The sequence below is a fragment of the Cherax quadricarinatus genome, chromosome 73 (assembly GCF_038502225.1).
Source record: "Cherax quadricarinatus isolate ZL_2023a chromosome 73, ASM3850222v1, whole genome shotgun sequence".
NCBI lineage: Eukaryota > Metazoa > Arthropoda > Malacostraca > Decapoda > Parastacidae > Cherax > Cherax quadricarinatus.
The window spans coordinates 22,998,547-23,020,955 of record NC_091364.1 but is presented as its reverse complement, the minus strand read 5'-3'; the positions used below and the strand labels follow the sequence as shown (position 1 = coordinate 23,020,955).

The following is a 22,409-nucleotide window of genomic DNA, read 5'->3' as shown; positions in this document are numbered from 1 at the left end:
CTTTTTGTACTGACTTGTAGTTAATTTTCCCTATATTTACAACACACAATATTCATCACAGTTTGACTTTATTTGTATTATTCTAGGTAATTTTCATACATTGCTGTATATGATTGTATTTGACTAAATCTGTCTAACTGAAGTTATGTAACTGTACCTAAATAAACTTACTAGTCTCATGATAGAAAAAACTGCTGCAGTTCTTTAACTGTCATGCTGAAGAAATGTTGTAGAAGTTCATGTCTTAATTGACAGTCTACTCTTCGTGAAGTACAGTGTTGTTACTGTAACTTCATGGTAATAGTGTGACTTCATGGTAACAGTGTGACCATAGTAACTGTGACTTCATGGTTTCTCATCCTCATATCTGACATAGACAAGGATGTCAGCCACAGCACCGTGTCTTCCTTTGCAGATGACACCTGAATCTGCATGACAGTGTCTTCCATTGCAGACACTGCAAGGCTCCAGGTGGACATCAACCAAATCTTTCAATGGGCTGCAGAAAACAATATGAAGTTCAACAGTGAGAAATTTCAGTTACTCCGATATGGTAAACATGAGGAAATTAAAACTTCATCAGAGTACAAAACAAATTCCGGCTACAAACGGCCACAACATCAAAGACCTGGGAGTGATCATGTCGGAGGATCTCATCTTCAAGGACCATAACATTGTATCAATCGCATCTGCTAGAAAAATGACAGGATGGATAATGAGAACCTTCAAAACTAGGGAGGCCAAGCCCATGATGACACTCTTCAGGTCACTTGTTCTATCTAGGCTGGAATATTGCTGCACACTAACAGCACCTTTCAAGGCAGGTGAAATTGCTGACCTAGAAAATGTACAGAAAACCTTCACAGCGTGCATAACGGAGATAAAACACCTCAATTACTGGGAGCGCTTGAGGTTCCTGAACCTGTATTCCCTGGAAAGCAGGCGGGAGAGATACATGATTATATACACCTGGAATATCCTAGAGGGACTAGTACCGAACTTGCACACGAAAATCACTCGCAACGAAAGCAAAAGACTCGGCAGACGATGCAACATCCCCCAATGAAAAGCAGGGGTGTCACTAGCACGTTAAACGACAATACAATAAGTGTCAGGGGCCTGAGACTGTTCAAGGGCCTCCCAGCATACATAAGGGGGATTACCGATAGACCCCTGGCTGTCTTCAAGCAGGCACTGGACAAGCACCTAAAGTCAGTACCTGACTAGCCGGGCTGTGGCTCGTACGTTGGATTGCGTGCAGCCAGCAGTAACAGCCTGGTTGATCAGGCTCTGATCCACCAGGAGGCTTGGTCACAGACCGGGCCACGGGGGCATTGACCCCCGGAACTCTCTCCAGGTAAACTCCAGGTAACAGTGTGACTTCATGGTAACTGTAACTTCATTAACTACCATACAGACATATGCTTATTGCAAATTTTTATTTTTAGTGAATAACTTTGTAATTTGTGTCTTAACTTTTATTATTCTTATCTTGTTCACAACATCTTGTAGTACCAGAACAACAAGCATAAACTCCAACATTGTCTTAGACTTCAACATCTTGTACCAGAAAAAGCATAACTCCAACATAATGCTAAATGGATCACCCGTCACAAGACTCGCAGAGGGAAAATTCCTAGGAGTCCACCTTGACAGTAGCCTCAAATTCCAGACACATATACAACAAATTTCGAAGAAAATCTCTAAGACAGTAGGCATACTATCAAAGATATGGTACTATGTTCCACAATCAGCTCTCCTTGCACTGTGTCATTCACTCATCTACTCTTTTCTCACATATGGAATCTGTGCATGGGGATCAACAACATCAAATCACCTAAGACCACTGATAACCCAGCAAAAGGCTGCAGTCAGAATGATGATAAATTCCCACTCCCGACAGCATACTCCACCAATATTCAACAGTCTAAATCTGCTCACCATAAAGAACAGCCACACTTATTCATGTGCCTACTACATGAGTAAAACAATACACACAAACATAAGCCCTCCACTCCAACTTCTCCTCACCAACCTTAACAGGACAAAAGGCCATAACACAAGACACAGAACTCTCTCTGATGTATCCTGTGTCCATATCACACTATGTAAGAATTCTGTGCACATAAAGGGCCCTAAAATTTGGAATTCATTACCAGAAAATATTAAAGAAACCTGGTTTGAAAATCAATTTAAGACTCTCCTCAGAAGCCACCTACTCATCCTAGACTAAATACTCAATACTACTCAATATTTAACTTTACCAATAAATCACCTAAATCTTTAAACTTCAAGACTAGATGACCAAGTTCATGCATACACCCAAAAACAGTACGTATTGCTCTACACCAAATTGTAGCATTCTCATAATGTAAACTACTTTTAGCAAATCACAATGTTATATTCCCATAATATAATTACTGTCATTACTTTTGAATCTGTTGTCCATTGTCGACATGAATGTAATTGAATCATGCTTCATAAAAAGCATTTTTTAAAATATGAATATATCCTTTGGTTTATATAAATTAGATTCATTTATAACTAATGGAACTATTGTACATCTGTGATAAATTTCTTTAATGTTAAGTAGACAGTAAGCCATTAAATTAAGTTGGCCCCTAATGCCTAAGGATAATAGAGGCTCTCTTTGCACTGCAACCCATTTTTGTAAACACATAACCACAATGTATTGCTTGCAAAGAAATAATTAAATTTGAATTTGAAAATTGTTTTAGACTTCAACATCTTGTAGTGCTAGAACAACAAGTATAAACTCCAACATTGTCTTAGACTTCAGTGGTACTAGTGCAGATTTGTATTAAATGCTGTGAATACTAAAGTCTTTCAACTTATTGTATTGAATATGTATGTTGAACTGAAATAAACTACTCTTTTATCATTATTATTTGCATGTTTATTATTGGTGAAGTAGAGAGGGCTGGGCTTACGACTGACTTTGTATTACCCTCACAGGTTAGTCCTAGCTTGTCCACGCTCAAATACACAGCACATAAAACTACTCTTTTTAATCAGTACATTATTGCAAACCTGCTCACCGTGATATCTGTGTGTACTGGTAAAAATATAAAGGTTATTGGATAGTGTACTGACTGCAAGAAGTCTCAGTTCTAGTATTGTCAATTTGGTTCTTGTAGCATGCATTTTACTACAGTATATACATATTTCAAACTTGTCACATTGTTTTTTTTTGTGTGTGGGGGTATATTCAGCAAGAATTTGTGCTTTAAGTATTTATAAACTGATCTAGTTATTACCTTTTGCAGGTTATTATATTTTAGTGGAGAGCGAGTTAGTATTGTAGTATGTCGTTGATGCGAGTGTATCGTGGGCCGGGCACCTGGGAGGCCCACAGAGCAGCCCAGGTGTTGCATCTGCAACGTCTTCGTCATTCTTGTCCGATGGTGAAAGACCTCCAACATGAAATCTGCTACTACATCCTCAGTGATAACAGGTAAGTAGGTGGTGTTAAGGTGTATGTAAGGTGTTACTGATTACCTCAGCCAGGTTACAAGTACATAATTACTACCAGACTAACAGAAGCTTGGTGTAGGCTATCATGCCAAGATAATATGAACATAATAGAGTGGGCCCTCAGTTATTGGCCGTAATCCATTTCAGAAGGTTGGCCTAAAATCGAAATGGCCTAAAACCGAAATAATATTTCCCATAAGAATTAATGTAATCACAATTAATCCATTCCAGACACCCAAAAATATTAAAAAAATATATAATTTTTAAAGATTAATTATACTTTTACATACACAAAACAATGAGAACAAATAAAATTAATAAATGAACATATAAGACTCTTGTTGGCTTATGGAAGACAGGGAGGAGGAGAGAGGGAGGACTGATTATTGTTTGGAAGGGGAATCCCCCTCCATAAGGACTTCAGGTATCAAAGCCCTCTCTGGGGTTACTTCCCTCCCTGCCTGCTACACTCCCTGCCTTCCTCCTACACTCCCTGCTGTACTCCCTTCCTCCATATTATACCAAAATGTTTGGATGAATGAGCAGAAGCTTCCTCACTCGCCCAAAGACAAAGCCAGACTGACGCATGAGTGGCTGGTGGTAATGGGTTGACGCGTCCCAGATGGCCGATAAGCGAAATAACAGCCGATAACCGGAAGCTAAAAAACCGGCTGATAACCGAGTTGGCAAATAAGCGGAACGGCCGATAACCGAGGGTCCACTGTACTTCCTCTAAATCCATAAAAGCGAGTCTAAATAATGATTAACATTAAAGTTTAAGTAAAGGTTTGGTAAGATCATGATTTATTGTTGTTTAAGGATATGCAGTAGGACCCCTGTATCCAATAATCCAGTATCAGCTGATTCAGTTATCCGCTGTTTACATCGGACCAAAAATATTAAGGAGGTTGCAATTTGAGGTTTTATTTTTTTCATACATTTTTCCAATTTTATTCATTTTTTATTTTTGAATAAGAGTGCATAAAACATGACCATAAAAAGTTTCACTAAGGTTTGTCAGAAAACAGGCACTTACTGGCACTGCCAGAAATCTTCACAGTGGTGGTGGCGGCGGCGGGAGGAGGAGCGGGAGGAGGAGGAGGAGCGGGAGGAGGAGGAGGAGCGGGAGGAGGAGGAGGAGCGGGAGGAGGAGGAGGAGCGGGAGGAGGAGGAGGAGCTGGAGGAGGAGGAGGAGGAGGAGGAGGAGGAGCGGGAGGAGGAGGAGGAGGAGCGGGAGGAGGAGGAGGAGGAGCGGGAGGAGGAGGAGGAGCAGGAGGAGGAGGAGCGGAAGGAGGAGGAGGAGCGGGAGGAGGAGGAGGAGCGGGAGGAGGAGGAGGAGCGGGAGGAGGAGGAGGAGCGGGAGGAGGAGGAGGAGGAGGAGCGGGAGGAGGAGGAGGAGGAGCGGGAGGAGGAGGAGCGGGAGGAGGAGGAGGAGGAGCGGGAGGAGGAGGAGGAGGAGGTGGAGGAGGAGGAGGAGCGGGGGGAGGAGGAGGAGGAGCGGGAGGAGGAGGAGGAGCAGGAGGAGGAGGAGGAGCGGGAGGAGGAGGAGGAGCGGGAGGAGGAGGAGGAGCGGGAGGAGGAGGAGGAGCGGGAGGAGGAGGAGGAGGAGGAGGAGGAGGAGTGGGAGGAGGAGGAGGAGGGGGAGGAGGAGGAGGAGCAGGAGGGGGAGGAGGAGCAGGAGGGGGAGGAAGAGCAGGAGGGGGAGGAGGAGCAGGAGGGGGAGAAGGTGGGGGAGGAGGAGGTGGGGGATGAGGAGGGGGAGGAGGTGGTGGGATGAGGAGGGGGAGGAGGTGGTGGGATGAGGAGGGGGAGGAGGTGGTGGGATGAGGAGGGGGAGGAGGTGGTGGGAGGAGGAGGAGGGGGAGGAGGAGGAGGAGGGGGGAGGAAGAGGAGGAGGAGGAAGAGGAGGAGGGGGAGGAGGAGGAGAAGGGGAGGAGGAAGAGGAGGAGGGAGAGGAGGAAAGGGAGGAGGATGAAGAGGAGATGATATACATACTGGTTAGAGAGCCTGTTGTAAGTCTGAGTTGTCGGTGAACGAGTATGTCACGTAGTGTGGAGAGGCTGTACAATGATTTTCCTCCTCAAATACCTTTGTGAAAAAAATAGTAAATTTGTAAGGCAGGAATGCTCCTTTGTAAAACTGTGCTGAGATTCAAGGTGGCTTCAAATAGCATCAGTAATTATTAATTTCATCAATTTTTCCACAATTGAGGTTAACCTAATTGGTCTTTAATTTTGATGGTAAAGTTAAGTGTAAAGAACTTGAGTATCTTGTTGATGTATTTGTACCATTGACATCGTGTTAGGGAATGTTTCTAACAGTTACTAAGACCCTTTTAGACTGACTGAATCTCATGCTGTTGAAGAGAAATTACATGCAGAAAGAGCCTTTCCTTGTGTAGCCCCCAGCCTTTATAGTATGTTACCAGTGTCTGTTAAGAGTCAGGAATCTGTTCATCCTATCAATCCCTTGCTCTAAGTCAACACCACAACTTGCATCTAGCAGAGAATAATGGTTTTCACAATAAAATACGTAGATTATGTGAGTATTAAATAAACGTATATGATGCAGATAAATCAGCGAGCACCTTGTATGCTCAAGGTCAGGGTCAAGGGTAGACTTTGGGTTACACTTTAACAGTTGTTTACTAATGTTATATGTACTTATCTCACTGTCCTTGACTACCATACCTTCAACTCCTATACTTAGCTTACCGTTCTTGTCTGCCATTCAGTCAACTCATATACTTAGCTCACTGTCCTTGTCTACCATTCCTTCAACTCATCCTTAATGTATCACTAATTATATTTCTTTATCGAATTACTAAAGGCCTCCATTATATTAAAAACTCTTATTCTCATATACTTGTAATCATAATTTAGTTTTAAGGCTGCCAGAAATGCCTTGCATGATAAGGGGCTTTATATACAGTAGCTTATATGTCAGTCATCATAATTGTATAATATACTGTACTCCACTATGAAAATAAAGTTTGTTAGTGTAGTGTGTTGGGTACTGAAAAGTGATGGTTAACCCTTTCACTGTCGAAAACATTCCCCCCCCCCCAAAAAAAAAAAAAAAAAAAAATTCTTACCAAAATGTTAAGAATAATTTTCTGAGTGTCATAAAAAAAAAATGCGATCACTAGTTACCAAGATAGAGGCGTGAAGTTGATGAAGTGAACCGCTGACGGCAACATTGGCGACTGCCGCTCACTTTGTAATATTATTTTTACTTCTATTCCATTTTGTCTTTTCTAATATTTTATTTTTTCAAGTAACTTTTGTGGCCTGTGAGACCAGTATAATGCATATTGTATATGTATCAGCTCATTGTATGCAACACAATAACCGCACAAATATTGTTATTATATTGTTTACAAAACTTGTTTACACAAACCAACAATTAAAAAGCTGTTTATTATTATTGTTCTATAATATATATACACATAAAGTCACTGGACACATTCCTAGAAGTGCTGCAGGTCGTGGACAGTCTGGGGTTTTGAGACTCTCTGACTGCAAGTTCAAACCCCACCCTTGGTATGGTTTGTTTGCAGTCGTGTCATTATGATTTCGTGAGTTGGTTAAAACATGGTGTTCTGCACAGTGCTGTTTTACACTCCTCACACATAAAACGAGTATGTCTGTGTTTTTGTGGTTGGGTTCTTGTGGTTGTGCAGGCTGTTGTGGTTGTGCAGGGCATTGTTGTGTGTGGGTGGTTGAAGATGGCCTTTGTTGTGGATGTGCTGAGTCAGCGGCATGGCTACCAGCCTGGGGTGCCGCTGGTGCCACATGAAGCATTACACCACCACCTGCTGCCTCATGTATATTATCCATCCCAATTGTAACATTATCCATTACCCACCAACCATGCTATCATCCCCACCACCCACTGTCTTCCCCACCACCCACACTGTCTTCCCCACCACCCACACTGCCATCCCCACCACTCACACTGTCTTCCCAACCACTCACACTGTCTTCCCAACCACCCACACTGTCTTCCCCACCACCCACACTGTCTTCCCTGCCACCCACACTGTCTTCCCCACCACCCACACTGTCTTCCCCACCACCCACACTCTTCCCCACCACCCACATGGAAATAATCACTTTGTCTGACTTTTTTTGGGGGTTATCCTAGGTTCTCTACACATATGCTCCTACGTATGATAATCTATGTAACTGTATTTGTGTATACTTGAGTAAACTTACTTATTCTTTGAGACATGGGAAAATATGAGTTTCCTCTTTCAGTGTGGTGCAACTGAACATGCAGGAGATGGTCCAGCACCAGAGGTGGAAGGTTGATGGTCGTCTGGGTGTACTAATATTTCTGGTATCCTGGGCATTGCTTTTGGTCACAAACTCCTCAGAACCATGAAATTCATCTTTTCTGACACTCATCTGTGTTAAAACTATCACTTGGGAAGAGAAGAGTCCTAATTTGCCAGGGAGTGAACAAGGCATGGTGAACATGGTGTACTGAATTGGCACTCCCACAATGCACTGCAGCCTCCCCCATTTTTTCATACTGTGCACACTGAACACGCAGACCCATTTTCTCACATGTAGGCCTACCAGCTTTCTCCCACCAGATTTGAAGGCGCTAAAATGTTGGTGTAGTATTCCGGGACTGACACTGGCTTGCAAGCCATAATATTACGGGACCGACAGTGAAAGGGTTAATGTAATCTTCCGGAATAGCAATGACAGGTTACTTCAGTTCTATGAAGTATATTTTGTTTGTATCGTATCATTTATGCTGTGGTTCAGGGCATTTATTATGGTTATTATCATTTGCTAAATAAACCAACTTGGGTTATCATCATCTGCTAAATAAACCAACTTGGGTTATCATCATCTGCTGAATAAACCAACTTGGGTTATCATCATCTGCTAAATAAACCAACTTGGGTTATCATCATCTGCTAAATAAACCAACTTGGGTTATCATCATCTGCTAAATAAACCAACTTGGGTTATCATCATCTGCTGAATAAACCAACTTGGGTTATCATCATCTGCTGAATAAACCAACTTGGGTTATCATCATCTGCTGAATAAACCAACTTGGGTTATCATCATCTGCTGAATAAACCAACTTGGGTTATCATCATCTGCTGAATAAACCAACTTGGGTTATCATCATCTGCTGAATAAACCAACTTGGGTTATCATCATCTGCTGAATAAACCAACTTGGGTTATCTTCATCTGGAAATAAATGGTATAAAATACCGACACAATGGAAATATAAACACAAATGCAGTATAATGTGATCCTTCATTGACAACGTTTCACCCACACAGTGGGCTTTTTCAAGTCACACTGTGTGGGTGAAACGTTGTCAATAAAGGATCACATTATACTGCATTTGTGTTTATATTATCTTCATCTGCTGAATAAGCCAACTTGAGTTACCTTGGTTTTTGCTTCCACTTTCCCACAACATGGTCAAAGACTTTTTTTTTTTTTTGTTGTTTCAGTGTGAGTGAGAGCAGTGAATATATGTGTGAAGTACTTGGTGAAGACTCTCCACTAAGGCAGCTGCTGGGTGACCCCTGGCTGCCCAACCTTGACCTCCATGACCACACACAGCTAGAGATAAAGTGCCACTCCACACAGGCTATCATTGAAATTGGTCCCAGGTAAGTTGTAGAATGTCCAGGGAATAAATGTATGTAGCATCCTGAGAATTTCAGTTCTTTGCCATTATTAACCCTCTATACTTTTCCTTACTGGAATGTCTACTTGATACATAATCCTAACAGTAATTTCCATTACTACACTGCTAGTCAGGCTAATACCCTTCTCAGTGTCTGCAAGAACATTATAGTCTTCAACTATAATGTTAGATTATTGAGTAAACAATATGATGACCTCATTGCATTACTGAAGTCTCTAAATGCTACTATAACTTTCATTATTCTTACTGAAACCTGGCTCAAACAAAATTTGACAGACATATTTACCATACCTGGTTACACAGCCATACATAACTGCAGGCCTGACCAACCAGGAGGAGGCACTGCCATCTATTACCCTGATGAACTAGAATGTATGAAATCAACTATCTTACGGGATGAAAATGGCAAATATATTTTTTTTTTTTTTTATTATTATCACACCGGCCGATTCCCACCAAGGCAGGGTGGCCCGAAAAAGAAAAACTTTCACCATCATTCACTCCATCACTGTCTTGCCAGAAGGGTGCTTTACACTACAGTTTTTAAACTGCAACATTAACACCCCTCCTTCAGAGTGCAGGCACTGTACTTCCCATCTCCAGGACTCAAGTCCGGCCTGCCGGTTTCCCTGAATCCCTTCATAAATGTTACTTTGCTCACACTCCAACAGCACGTCAAGTATTAAAAACCATTTGTCTCCATTCACTCCTATCAAACACGCTCACGCATGCCTGCTGGAAGTCCAAGCCCCTCGCACACAAAACCTCCTTTACCCCCTCCCTCCAATCCTTCCTAGGCCGACCCCTACCCCGCCTTCCTTCCACTACAGACTGATACACTCTTGAAGTCATTCTGTTTCGCTCCATTCTCTCTACATGTCCGAACCACCTCAACAACCCTTCCTCAGCCCTCTGGACAACAGTTTTGGTAATCCCGCACCTCCTCCTAACTTCCAAACTACGAATTCTCTGCATTATATTCACACCACACATTGCCCTCAGACATGACATCTCCACTGCCTCCAGCCTTCTCCTCGCTGCAACATTCATCACCCACGCTTCACACCCATATAAGAGCGTTGGTAAAACTATACTCTCATACATTCCCCTCTTTGCCTCCAAGGACAAAGTTCTTTGTCTCCACAGACTCCTAAGTGCACCACTCGCTCTTTTTCCCTCATCAATTCTATGATTCACCTCATCTTTCATAGACCCATCCGCTGACACGTCCACTCCCAAATATCTGAATACGTTCACCTCCTCCATACTCTCTCCCTCCAATCTGATATTCAATCTTTCATCACCTAATCTTTTTGTTATCCTCATAACCTTACTCTTTCCTGTATTCACCTTTAATTTTCTTCTTTTGCACACCCTACCAAATTCATCCACCAATCTCTGCAACTTCTCTTCAGAATCTCCCAAGAGCACAGTGTCATCAGCAAAGAGCAGCTGTGACAACTCCCACTTTGTGTGTGATTCTTTATCTTTTAACTCCACGCCTCTTGCCAAGACCCTCGCATTTACTTCTCTTACAACCCCATCTATAAATATATTAAACAACCACGGTGACATCACACATCCTTGTCTAAGGCCTACTTTTACTGGAAAAAATTTCCCTCTTTCCTACATACTCTAACTTGAGCCTCACTATCCTCGTAAAAACTCTTCACTGCTTTCAGTAACCTACCTCCTACACCATACACTTGCAACATCTGCCACATTGCCCCCCTATCCACCCTGTCATACGCCTTTTCCAAATCCATAAATGCCACAAAGACCTCTTTAGCCTTATCTAAATACTGTTCACTTATATGTTTCACTGTAAACACCTGGTCCACACACCCCCTACCTTTCCTAAAGCCTCCTTGTTCATCTGCTATCCTATTCTCCGTCTTACTCTTAATTCTTTCAATTATAACTCTACCATACACTTTACCAGGTACACTCAACAGACTTATCCCCCTATAATTTTTGCACTCTCTTTTATCCCCTTTGCCTTTATACAAAGGAACTATGCATGCTCTCTGCCAATCCCTAGGTACCTTACCCTCTTCCATACATTTATTAAATAATTGCACCAACCCCTCCAAAACTATATCCCCACCTGCTTTTAACATTTCTGTCTTTATCCCATCAATCCCGGCTGCCTTACCCCCTTTCATTTTACCTACTGCCTCACGAACTTCCCCCACACTCACAACTGGCTCTTCCTCACTCCTACAAGATGTTATTCCTCCTTGCCCTATACACGAAATCACAGCTTCCCTATCTTCATCAACATTTAACAATTCCTCAAAATATTCCTTCCATCTTCCCAATACCTCTAACTCTCCATTTAATAACTCTCCTCTCCTATTTTTAACTGACAAATCCATTTGTTCTCTAGGCTTTCTTAACTTGTTAATCTCACTCCAAAACTTTTTCTTATTTTCAACAAAATTTGTTGATAACATCTCACCCACTCTCTCATTTGCTCTCTTTTTACATTGCTTCACCACTCTCTTAACTTCTCTCTTTTTCTCCATATACTCTTCTCTCCTTGCATCACTTCTACTTTGTAAAAACTTCTCATATGCTAACTTTTTCTCCCTTACTACTCTCTTTACATCATCATTCCACCAATCGCTCCTCTTCCCTCCTGCACCCACTTTCCTGTAACCACAAACTTCTGCTGAACACTCTAACACTACATTTTTAAACCTACCCCATACCTCTTCGACCCCATTGCCTATGCTCTCATTAGCCCATCTATCCTCCAATAGCTGTTTATATCTTACCCTAACTGCCTCCTCTTTTAGTTTATAAACCTTCACCTCTCTCTTCCCTGATGCTTCTATTCTCCTTGTATCCCATCTACCTTTTACTCTCAGTGTAGCTACAACTAGAAAGTGATCTGATATATCTGTGGCCCCTCTATAAACATGTACATCCTGAAGTCTACTCAACAGTCTTTTATCTACCAATACATAATCCAACAAACTACTGTCATTTCGCCCTACATCATATCGTGTATACTTATTTATCCTCTTTTTCTTAAAATATGTATTACCTATAACTAAACCCCTTTCTATACTAAGTTCAATCAAAGGGCTCCCATTATCATTTACACCTGGCACCCCAAACTTACCTACCACACCCCTCTCTAAAAGTTTCTCCTACTTTAGCATTCAAGTCCCCTACCACAATTACTCTCTCACTTGGTTCAAAGGCTCCTATACATTCACTTAACATCTCCCAAAATCTCTCTCTCTCCTCTGCATTCCTCTCTTCTCCAGGTGCATACACGCTTATTATGACCCACTTCTCGCATCCAACCTTTACTTTAATCCACATAATTCTTGAATTTACACATTCATATTCTCTTTTCTCCTTCCATAACTGATCATTTAACATTACTGCTACCCCTTCCTTTGCTCTAACTCTCTCAGATACTCCAGATTTAATCCCATTTATTTCCCCCCACTGAAACTCTCCTACCCCCTTCAGCTTTGTTTCGCTTAGGGCCAGGACATCCAACTTCTTTTCATTCATAACATCAGCAATCATCTGTTTCTTGTCATCCGCACTACATCCACGCACATTTAAGCAACCCAGTTTTATAAAGTTTTTCTTCTTCTCTTTTTTAGTAATTGTATACAGGAGAAGGGGTTACTAGCCCATTGCTCCCGGCATTTTAGTCGCCTCATACGACACGCATGGCTTACGGAGGAAAGATTCTTTTCCACTTCCCCATGGACAATAGAAGAAATAAAAAAGAACAAGAGCTATTTAGAAAAAGGAGAAAAACCTAGATGTATGTATATATATATATGCATGTGCGTGTCTGTGAAGTGTGACCAAAGTGTAAGTAGGAGTAGCAAGATATCCCTGTTATCTTAGCGTGTTTATGAGACAGAAAAAGAAACCAGCAATCCTACCATCATGCAAAACAGTTACAGGTTTTTGTTTCACAGTCATCTGGCAGGACGGTAGTACTTCCCTGGGTGGTTGCTGTCTACCAACCTACTACACTAAATATATATAATAGCTAAATTCACATCAAAAATCCTTAAGAAACCTATAACAGTTGGTGCCGTCTACAGACTATCACACACAAATACTTACACTTTTAGCAGTAATCTTAGAAACATGATAACTGAGTCAATTGAATAAACATCATCTGATACTAGCAGGAGATTTTAACATAAGCATCATCCAAGCAACTCTGTAGGATAAGAGCTAGCAAGTCAAATTCCCAGCTCAAATACCCAGCCGAATGAGTACCTCACTGGCAACTACCCAAATACGTACTCTATTTCTGGCTCCAACTAATTCCACTGAAGTCTCGCTCGTCATTAGATCATTAAAAAACAAAGCAGGTGATCTAGATAACTTGCCACCATTCATACATAAAAAATCTGCACATGAGCTGTCACCCATTATTGCAACAATGTTTAGCAAATCTGTAGCATCCTCAACCTTCCCATCTATACTGAAGACAGCAAGGGTCACCCCAGTCCACAAAGGAGGTGATCCAACTGACTTGAATAACTATAGACCCATATCAAACAGCGACTTTACTCCTACCTTACATCCCATGCCAATTTGGGTTTAGACCAAAAAAAGTATAAATGATGCTAATATACAAATGATTGAACTAACATACACAGCTCTCAATAAAAATGAATATCCTCTGGGGCTCTTTATCGACCTTTGAAAAGCATTTGATACAGTCGACCACAATTTCTTTCACCTCAAACTGAATCATTATGACATCAGAGGACATTCTCTTGACTACCTTAAATCCTATCTTAACAACAGACACCAGTATGTACATGCAAATGGAGTCAACTTCGCTATCCAACCTGTAGCTGTAGGAGTACCCCAGGGTAGTGTCCTAGTGTCCTCTTTCTCGTCTACATCAATGATCTCCCCAGTGCATCCCAATTCCTTAAACCAGTTCTATTCGCGGATGACACTACATGTCTACTCCCATTCAGATCCAGCTGTACTTAGAAACACTGTAAACAATGAACTGCTAAAGATATATACTTGGATGATGACCAACAAACTCACTCTCAACCTAGACAAAACATACTTCATGCTGTTTGGCAACAGAGCCTTAAATATCCAGCTTAACATATTGTTAAATGGTTCCCCTATATCAAGACACACGGAGGGCAAATTTCTAGGTCTTCTCCTTGACTGTAATCTCAAATTCCAGTCCCATACCCATCACATAGCCAAGAAAATTTCAAAATCAGTAGGAATCCTTTCCAAGATACGATACTATGTACCACAAATGACTCTCCTTACCCTGCACCAATCTCTAATATATCCTTACCTCACCTATGGTACTTGTGCCTGGGGCTCTACCACTGCCAACCACCTTAGACCCTTAATAATCCAACAAAAAGCTGCTGTGCGGGTGATAACCAGCTCCTGGGCTAGACACCACACACCACCACTTTTCAAAAGACTCAACTTGCTAAATATACAAGACATACACTCTTATTATTGTGCCTAGTACATATATAGAACATTAAACTCTGCTGTAAACCCTCCCATAAAACTACTACTTGACAGTTACAACAGAATGCACAGTCACAATACAAGGCTTAAGGCACTTTTCAACATCCCTTGAGTCGGTCTCTCACTATGTAAGAATGCTATGTACATAAAGAGCTTGAAGATCTGGAACTCGTTACCGGAACAGGTCAAGGATCCCCTGACAACTTACAAATTGAGGACTTTGCTAAAAAATCATCTTATCTCTCAATATTAACCAAATCAACCAAAAAATCTACTAGATAGTTTTATTATGTGACCTCCTGGCTTTTAATTCTCCCAATCCATAAAATATTACCACCTGCACCATTACTTGTAAGGTAGATTTTGTGTGCAATTTCAAGATTATTTTACTGAACCCTACTCCACCTTACTACCTCTCACTTGTATGAAGTTTAAAAGAAATCGCCAAGTCAACTGTTTCAACTACAAAATAAAGTGATCGGAAATTGTTAATTTGGCCAATTTAACACAAAGTTCAAAATATTCCAATTTCAAAATAGGGTCCAGAATGAACAATGTAGGCATTCCTGGCACTAAACTAACATTTTCTCTGTTCATTAGTTATGTCTTGAGGCTTTACAAATAAATTCCATTTTTATTTTTTATTCACATAATGAATTTTTATTCACACCAAAAAATAGAAGATTTACTGTTATGCAATACTGTAATAATTGTATAAATATCATCACCATATTTGTGAATGTATATTAGACCCACCAGCTGACGTGTATTAGATGTGTGAGGTCGTTTGTTTACTCTTAAATATCGGAAAAAATTTAACATTTCCGCTACTTTGAGCTCAGTTTCAAGCCATTTCCAGTGCTAAAACCAATCAAAATCATCTCTATTTCTGTAATATGTCTTCCATTCTATCAAATGAGACCAAGAAATCGCAAATAAGATTGTAAAACAGGTAACCACTACTTCTTGTCTAGTTTTAAGTATAGTTACTATGTACTATTATCTTATCTAGTTTTAACCCTTTGGGGGTTTCGGCCGTACTAGCACGGCTTACGCCCCAGGGTTTTTGACGTACTAGTATGCCTAAATTCTAGGGCCCTCAAATCTAGTGAGAGAAAGCTGGTAGGCCTACATATGAAAGAATGGGTCTATGTGGTCAGTGTGCACAGTATAAAAAAATCCTGCAGCACACAGTGCGTAATGAGAAAAAAAAAAACTTTGACCATGTTTTTGGATTAAAACAGCGACTTTGCACTGTATTTTCATATGGCATTTATTGTTGTATTCTAGTTTTCTTGGTCTCATTTTATAGAATGGAAGACATATTACAGAAATGGAGATGATTTTGGCTGGTTTTACAATGAAAAGTACCTTGAAATTGAGCTCAAAGTAGCAGAAATGTTCGATTTTTACCAAAGTTTAAAAGTAAACAAATCATTCCAAGCGTCCAATACACGTCAGCTGGTGAGTCTAATATTCTTTCACAAGTGCGCTGATATTATTCATACCATTTCTACACTAATGCAGTAGTCTGCATAACACTAAATCTTCTATTTTTTGTAAGAATAAAAATTCAAAGTGGAAAGCCAAAGAAATATAAGAGGGGTGCTGGGGATGTGACTAACGAACAGAGAACTTGTTATTTTAGTGCAAGGAATGTCATTCTTGTTTATTCTGGACCCTATTCGGAAATTGGCATCTTTTGAAATCTGTGTGAAATAATGTTAAAAGCAGGGGGGGATATAGTGTTGGAGTGGTTGGTACTTTTGTTTAATAAATGTATGAAAGAGGGGAAGGTACCTAGGGATTGGCGGAGAGCATGTATAGTCCCTTTATGTAAAGGGAAAGGGGACAAAAGAGATTGTAAAAATTATAGAGGAATAAGTTTACTGAGTATACCAGGAAAAGTGTACGGTAGGGTTATAATTGAAAGAATTAGAGGTAAGACAGAATGTAGGATTGCGGATGAGCAAGGAGGTTTCAGAGTGGGTAGGGGATGTGTAGATCAAGTGTTTACGTTGAAGCATATATGTGAACAGTATTTAGGTAAAGGTAGGGAAGTTTTTATTGCATTTATGGATTTAGAAAAGGCATATGATAGAGTGGATAGAGGAGCAATGTGGCAGATGTTGCAAGTATATGGAATAGGTGGTAAGTTGATAAATGCTGTAAAGAGTTTTTATGAGGATAGTGAGGCTCAGGATAGGGTGTGTAGAAGAGAGGGCGACTACTTCCCGGTAAAAGTAGGGCTTAGACAGGGATGTGTAATGTCACCATGGTTGTTTAATATATTTATACATGGGGTTGTAAACGAAGTAAATGCTAGGGTGTTCAGGAGAGGGGTGGGATTAAATTATGGGGAATCAAATTCAAAATGGGAATTGACACAGTCACTTTTTGCTGATGATATTGTGCTTATGGGAGATTCTAAAGAAAAATTGCAAAGGTTGGTGGATGAGTTTGGGAATGTGTGTAAAGGTAGAAAGTTGAAAGTGAACATAGAAAAGAGTAAGGTGATGAGGGTATCAAATGATTTAGATAAGGAAAAATTGGATATCAAATTGGGGAGGAGGAGTATGGAAGAAGTGAATGTTTTCAGATACTTGGGAGTTGACGTGTCGGCGGATGGATTTATGAAGGATGAGGTTAATCATAGAATTGATGAGGGAAAAAAAGGCGAGTGGCGCATTGAGGTATATGTGGAGTCAAAAAACGTTATCTATGGAGGCAAAGAAGGGAATGTATGAAAGTATAGTAGTACCAACACTCTTATATGGATGTGAAGCTTGGGTGGTAAATGCAGCAGCGAGGAGATGGTTGAAGGGAGTGGAGATGTCCTGTCTAAGGGCCATGTGTAGTGTAAATATTATGCAGAAAATTCGGAGTGTGGAAATTAGGAAAAGGTGTGGAGTTAATAAAAGTATTAGTCAGAGGGCAGAAGAGGGGTTGTTGAGGTGGTTTGGTCATTTAGAGAGAATGGATCAAAGTAGAATGACATGGAAAGCATATAAATCTATTGGGGAAGGAAGGCGGGGTAGTGGTTGTCCTCGAAAGGGTTGGAGAGAGGGGGTAAAGGAGGTTTTGTGGGCGAGGGGCTTGGACTTCCAGCAAGCGTGCGTGAGCATGTTAGATAGGAGTGAATGGAGACGAATGGTACTTGGGACCTGACGATCTGTTGGAGTGTGAGCAGGGTAATATTTAGTGAAGGGATTCAGGGAAACCAGTTATTTCATATAGTCGGACTTGAGTCCTGGAAATGGGAAGTACAATGCCTGCACTTTAAAGGAGGGGTTTTGGATATTGGCAGTTTGGAGGGATATGTTGTGTATCTTTATATGTATATGCTTCTAAACTGTTGTATTCTGACCACCCCTGCAAAAACAGTGATAATGTGTGAGTGTGGTGAAAGTGTTGAATGATGATGAAAGTATTTTCTTTTTGGGGATTTTCTTTCTTTTTTGGGTCACCCTGCCTCGGTGGGAGACGGCCGACTTGTTGAAAAAAAAAAAAGTATATAATTACCCCAAAGAGGTGTTGTCAGTATTTTATTCAGTAACTGAATACTGACAAATACTCATACTTTTTTAGGCTTCATGGCCCACTAGTCACTGGGTGTATGGTGGTGAATCCAGAGAAATAATGAACTAGATATCTGATGCACAGCCGCCCTAACTAGTATCATTACTGACTAGACTTACCTGGGTATCTGTAAAGGGTCCTAAGAAGCAAGATCGCCACCCATCTAAATACCCATCAATTACACAACCCAGGGCAACATGGGTTTAGAGCACGTCGCTCCTGTCTATCTCAGCTGCTGGATCACTACGACAAGGTCCTAGATGCAGTAGAAGACAAAAAGAATGCAGATGTAATATATACAGACTTTGCAAAAGCCTTCGACAAGTGTGACCATGGCGTAATAACGCACCAAATGCGTGCTAAAGGAATAACAGAAGTTGGTAGATGGATCTATAATTTCCTCAGAAACAGAACACAAAGAGTAGTAGTCAACAGAGTAAAGTCTGAGGCGGCTACGGTGAAAGGCTCTGTTCCACAAGGCACAGTACTTGCTCCCATCTTGTTTCTCATCCTCATATCTGACATAGACAAGGATGTCAGCCACAGCACCGTGTCTTCCTTTGCAGATGACACCCGAATCTGCATGACAGTGTCTTCCATTACAGACACTGCACAGCTCCAGGCGGACATCAGCCAAATCTTTCAGTGGGCTGCAGAAAACAATATGAAGTTCAACGATGAGAAATTTCAATTACTCCGATATGGTAAACATGAGGAAATTAAAACTTCATCAGAGTACAAAACAAATTCCTTCCATAAAATAGAGCGAAAAGCCAACGTCAAAGACCTGGGAGTGATCATGTCGGAGGATCTCACCTTCAAGGACCATAACATTGTATCAATCGCATCTGATAGAAAAATGACAGGATGGATAATAAGAACCTTCAAAATAATGAGAACCTTCAAAACTAGGGATGCCAAGCCCATGATAACACTCTTCAGGTTGCTTGTTCTATCTAGGCTGGAATATTGCTGCACACTAACAGCACCTTTCAAGGCAGGTGAAATTGCTGACCTAGAAAATGTACAGAGAACCTTCACAGCGCGCATAATGGAGATAAAACACCTGAATTACTGGGAGCGCTTGAAGTTCCTGAACCTGTACTCCCTGGAATGCAGGCGGGAGAGATACATGATTATATACACCTGGAAAATCCTAGAGGGATTAGTACCGAACTTGCACACGAAAATCACTCACAACGAAAGCAAAAGACTTGGCAGACGATGCAACATCCCCCCAATGAAAAGCAGGGGTGTCACTAGCACGTTAAGAGACAACACAATAAGTGTCAGGGGCCCGAGACTGTTCAACTGCCTCCCAGCATACATAAAGGGGATTACCAATAGACCCCTGGCTGTCTTCAAGCAGGCACTGGACAAGCACCTAAAGTCGGTACCTGACCAGCCGGGCTGTGGCTTGTACGTTGGATTGCGTGCAGCCAGCAGTAACAGCCTGGTTGATCAGGCTCTGATCCGCCAGGAGGCCTGGTCACAGACTGGGCCGCGGGGGCATTGACCCCTGGAACTCTCTCCAGGTAAACTCCAGGACCTGTGTTCACCAGGAGGCCGATTAACCCCCCTCCTTGGATAAAATTTTCTCCTAAGTGGTAGTGATGGTGGTAAAGTGTGGTAGTGATGGTGGTAGAGGGTGGTAGTGATGGTGGTAGAGCATGGTAGTGATGGTGGCAGAGAGTGGTAGTGATGGTGGCAGAGGGTGATAGTGATGGTGGTAGAGGGTGGTAGTGATGGTGGAAGGTGGTAATGATGGTGGTAGTAGTTGTGGTAAAGGATGGTAGTGATGGTGGTAGAGATAACCTCTCCTCCCTCTCCCCTTCTCGCCGTCTTCCATACCCCAACAAGAGTCTTCAATAAAGGTAAAAGTGATGTTAAATGTTCATTTGTCCATTTCATTAGTCCTTTATATTTCTCATTGTTTTCTGTATATAAAACTATAGTTATTATCCATAAAATGTATTTTTTGTTAATACTTTTGGGTGTTTGGAATGGATTAATAGGATTTACATTATTTCTTATGGGAAATATTACTTCAGTTTTCATTGAATTCAGATTTCATCAGACTTTCTGGAACGAATTAATGACGAAAACTGGGGTTCCACTGTATTTGTGTTGTATTATAATTGTTTGGAACTTTTATTGTTTATTTTTTTGTGAGTGTGTGTCAGTTGAGTTGTCCATTGTGGCTCATCATTTGTTGGTGAGAATACTGAGTGTCTCAGATAGTACTGTGGAAAAAATAATGCTGCTGCTACTGCCACCGCCTCCAATAAATAATAATTAAATAATAATAATAATAATAATAATAATTAATAATAAAAACAACTAATAATAATTAATGGTTTTTAACACTTGACGTGCTGTTGGAGTGTGAGCAAAGTAACATTTATGAAGGGGTTCAGGGAAACCGGCAGGCCGGACTTGAGTCCTGGAGATGGGAAGTACAGTGCCTGCACTCTGAAGGAGGGGTGTTAATGTTGCAGTTTAAAAACTGTAGTGTAAAGCACCCTTCTGGCAAGACAGTGATGGAGTGAATGATGCCTTGGTGGGAATTGGCCAGTGTGTTAAAAAAAAAAAAAAACTAATAATAATAATAATTTAGAAATACAGTGGACCCCCGACATTCGATGGCATCAACATTCGATAAATCCGACATACGATGCATTTTAATGCAAAAATTTCGCCTCGACATTCGATCGAAAACCCGCTATTCGATGCGATTCGTACGAGACGTGTCCAGTGTTTACAAGCCAGCCAGTGTGCGCGCATCTAAGGATACATTCGGTACATTCCATATTATCCGTATTATCACTGTTTTTGGTGCTTGTTTCTGCAAAATAAGTCACCATGGGCCCCAAGAAAGCTTCTAGTGCCAACCCTTCGAGAAAAAAGGTGCTAATGACTATTGAAATGAAGAAAGAGATAATTTAAATAAATAAATAAATAAATATCTTTATTTTACTTCAAGTACATGTACAGGGTATACAGTCCTAGCTGATAACAATGACATACTACTATATAGAAAGTCCCTTGTTATGCTCCGCATTTCGGGCAAATTAGGTCAGTGTCCCAGGATGCGACCCACACCAGTCGACTAACACCCAGATACCCATTTTACTGATGGGGAACATAGACAACAGGTGGAAAGAAACATGTCCAATGTTTCTACTCTGGCTGGGAATCGAACCTAGGCCCTCGCCGTGTGAAGCGAGAGCATTAACCACCAGGCCACCAGAGCCCTATTGCAAAGTACGAAAGTGGAGTGTGTGTGTCTGAGCTGGCCAGGTTGTAAAGTAAACCCCAATCAACCATCTCTACTATAGTGAGCAGGAAAATGGCAATCAAGGAAGCTGTTGTTGCAAAAGGTGCAACTTTGTTTTCAAAACAGAGATCGCTAGTGTTAGAAGATGTTGAGAGACTGTTATTGGTGTGAGTAAATGAAAAACAGATAGCAGGAGATAGCATCTCTCAAGCGATCATTTGTGAAAAGGCTAGGCAGTTGCATGATGATTTGGTAAAGAAATTGCGTGCAACTAGTAAACTAGTGGTGATGTGAGTGAATTTAAGGCCAGCAAAGGTTGGTTTGAAAGATTTAAGAATTGTAGTGGCATACACAGTGTGGTAAGGCATGGTGAGGCTGCCAGTTCGGATCACAAAGCGGCTGAAAAATATGTGCATGAATTCAAGGAGTACATAGAGGCTGAAGTATTGAAACCTGAACAAGTGTTTAATTGTGACGAAACAGGCCTGTTTTGGAAGAAATTGCCAAGCAGGACCTACATTACATAACACCATCCACACACACCCCTCCTCCCATCCCATCAGTCATCACCAGATCTTCATTAAAGGTAAGTGTCAATTATTCTATTGTTATTAATCTATTGCTATTGTTGTTATTGTAATTATTCTATTGCAATAAACTTAATATTTCATGTGGTAAAAATTTTTTTTTTTCATACTTTTGGGTGTCTTGCATGGATTAATTTCATTTCCATTAGTTCTTATGGAGAAAATTAATTCGACTTTCGATATACTCGGCATTCGATGAGCTCTCAGGAACGGATTAATATCAAATGTCGGGGGTCCACTGTACTGGGAAGTAAAGTTTAAAAAGTT

The 22,409-nt window shown here is 41.1% G+C and overlaps 1 protein-coding gene across 1 annotated transcript in view; it reads left to right on the top strand.

Annotated features, from left to right (window-relative positions):
* The window catches only part of Pfas (phosphoribosylformylglycinamidine synthase), a 295,039-nt gene that overhangs the window by 18,198 nt on the left and 254,432 nt on the right, over window positions 1-22,409 (top strand). The window contains exons 2-3 of the mRNA XM_070100647.1: window positions 3,288-3,475; window positions 8,986-9,147. Of these exons, the coding sequence (XP_069956748.1) occupies window positions 3,327-3,475; window positions 8,986-9,147 (311 nt within the window). The 5' untranslated portion in view covers window positions 3,288-3,326. The remainder of the gene's footprint in view (window positions 1-3,287; window positions 3,476-8,985; window positions 9,148-22,409) is intronic.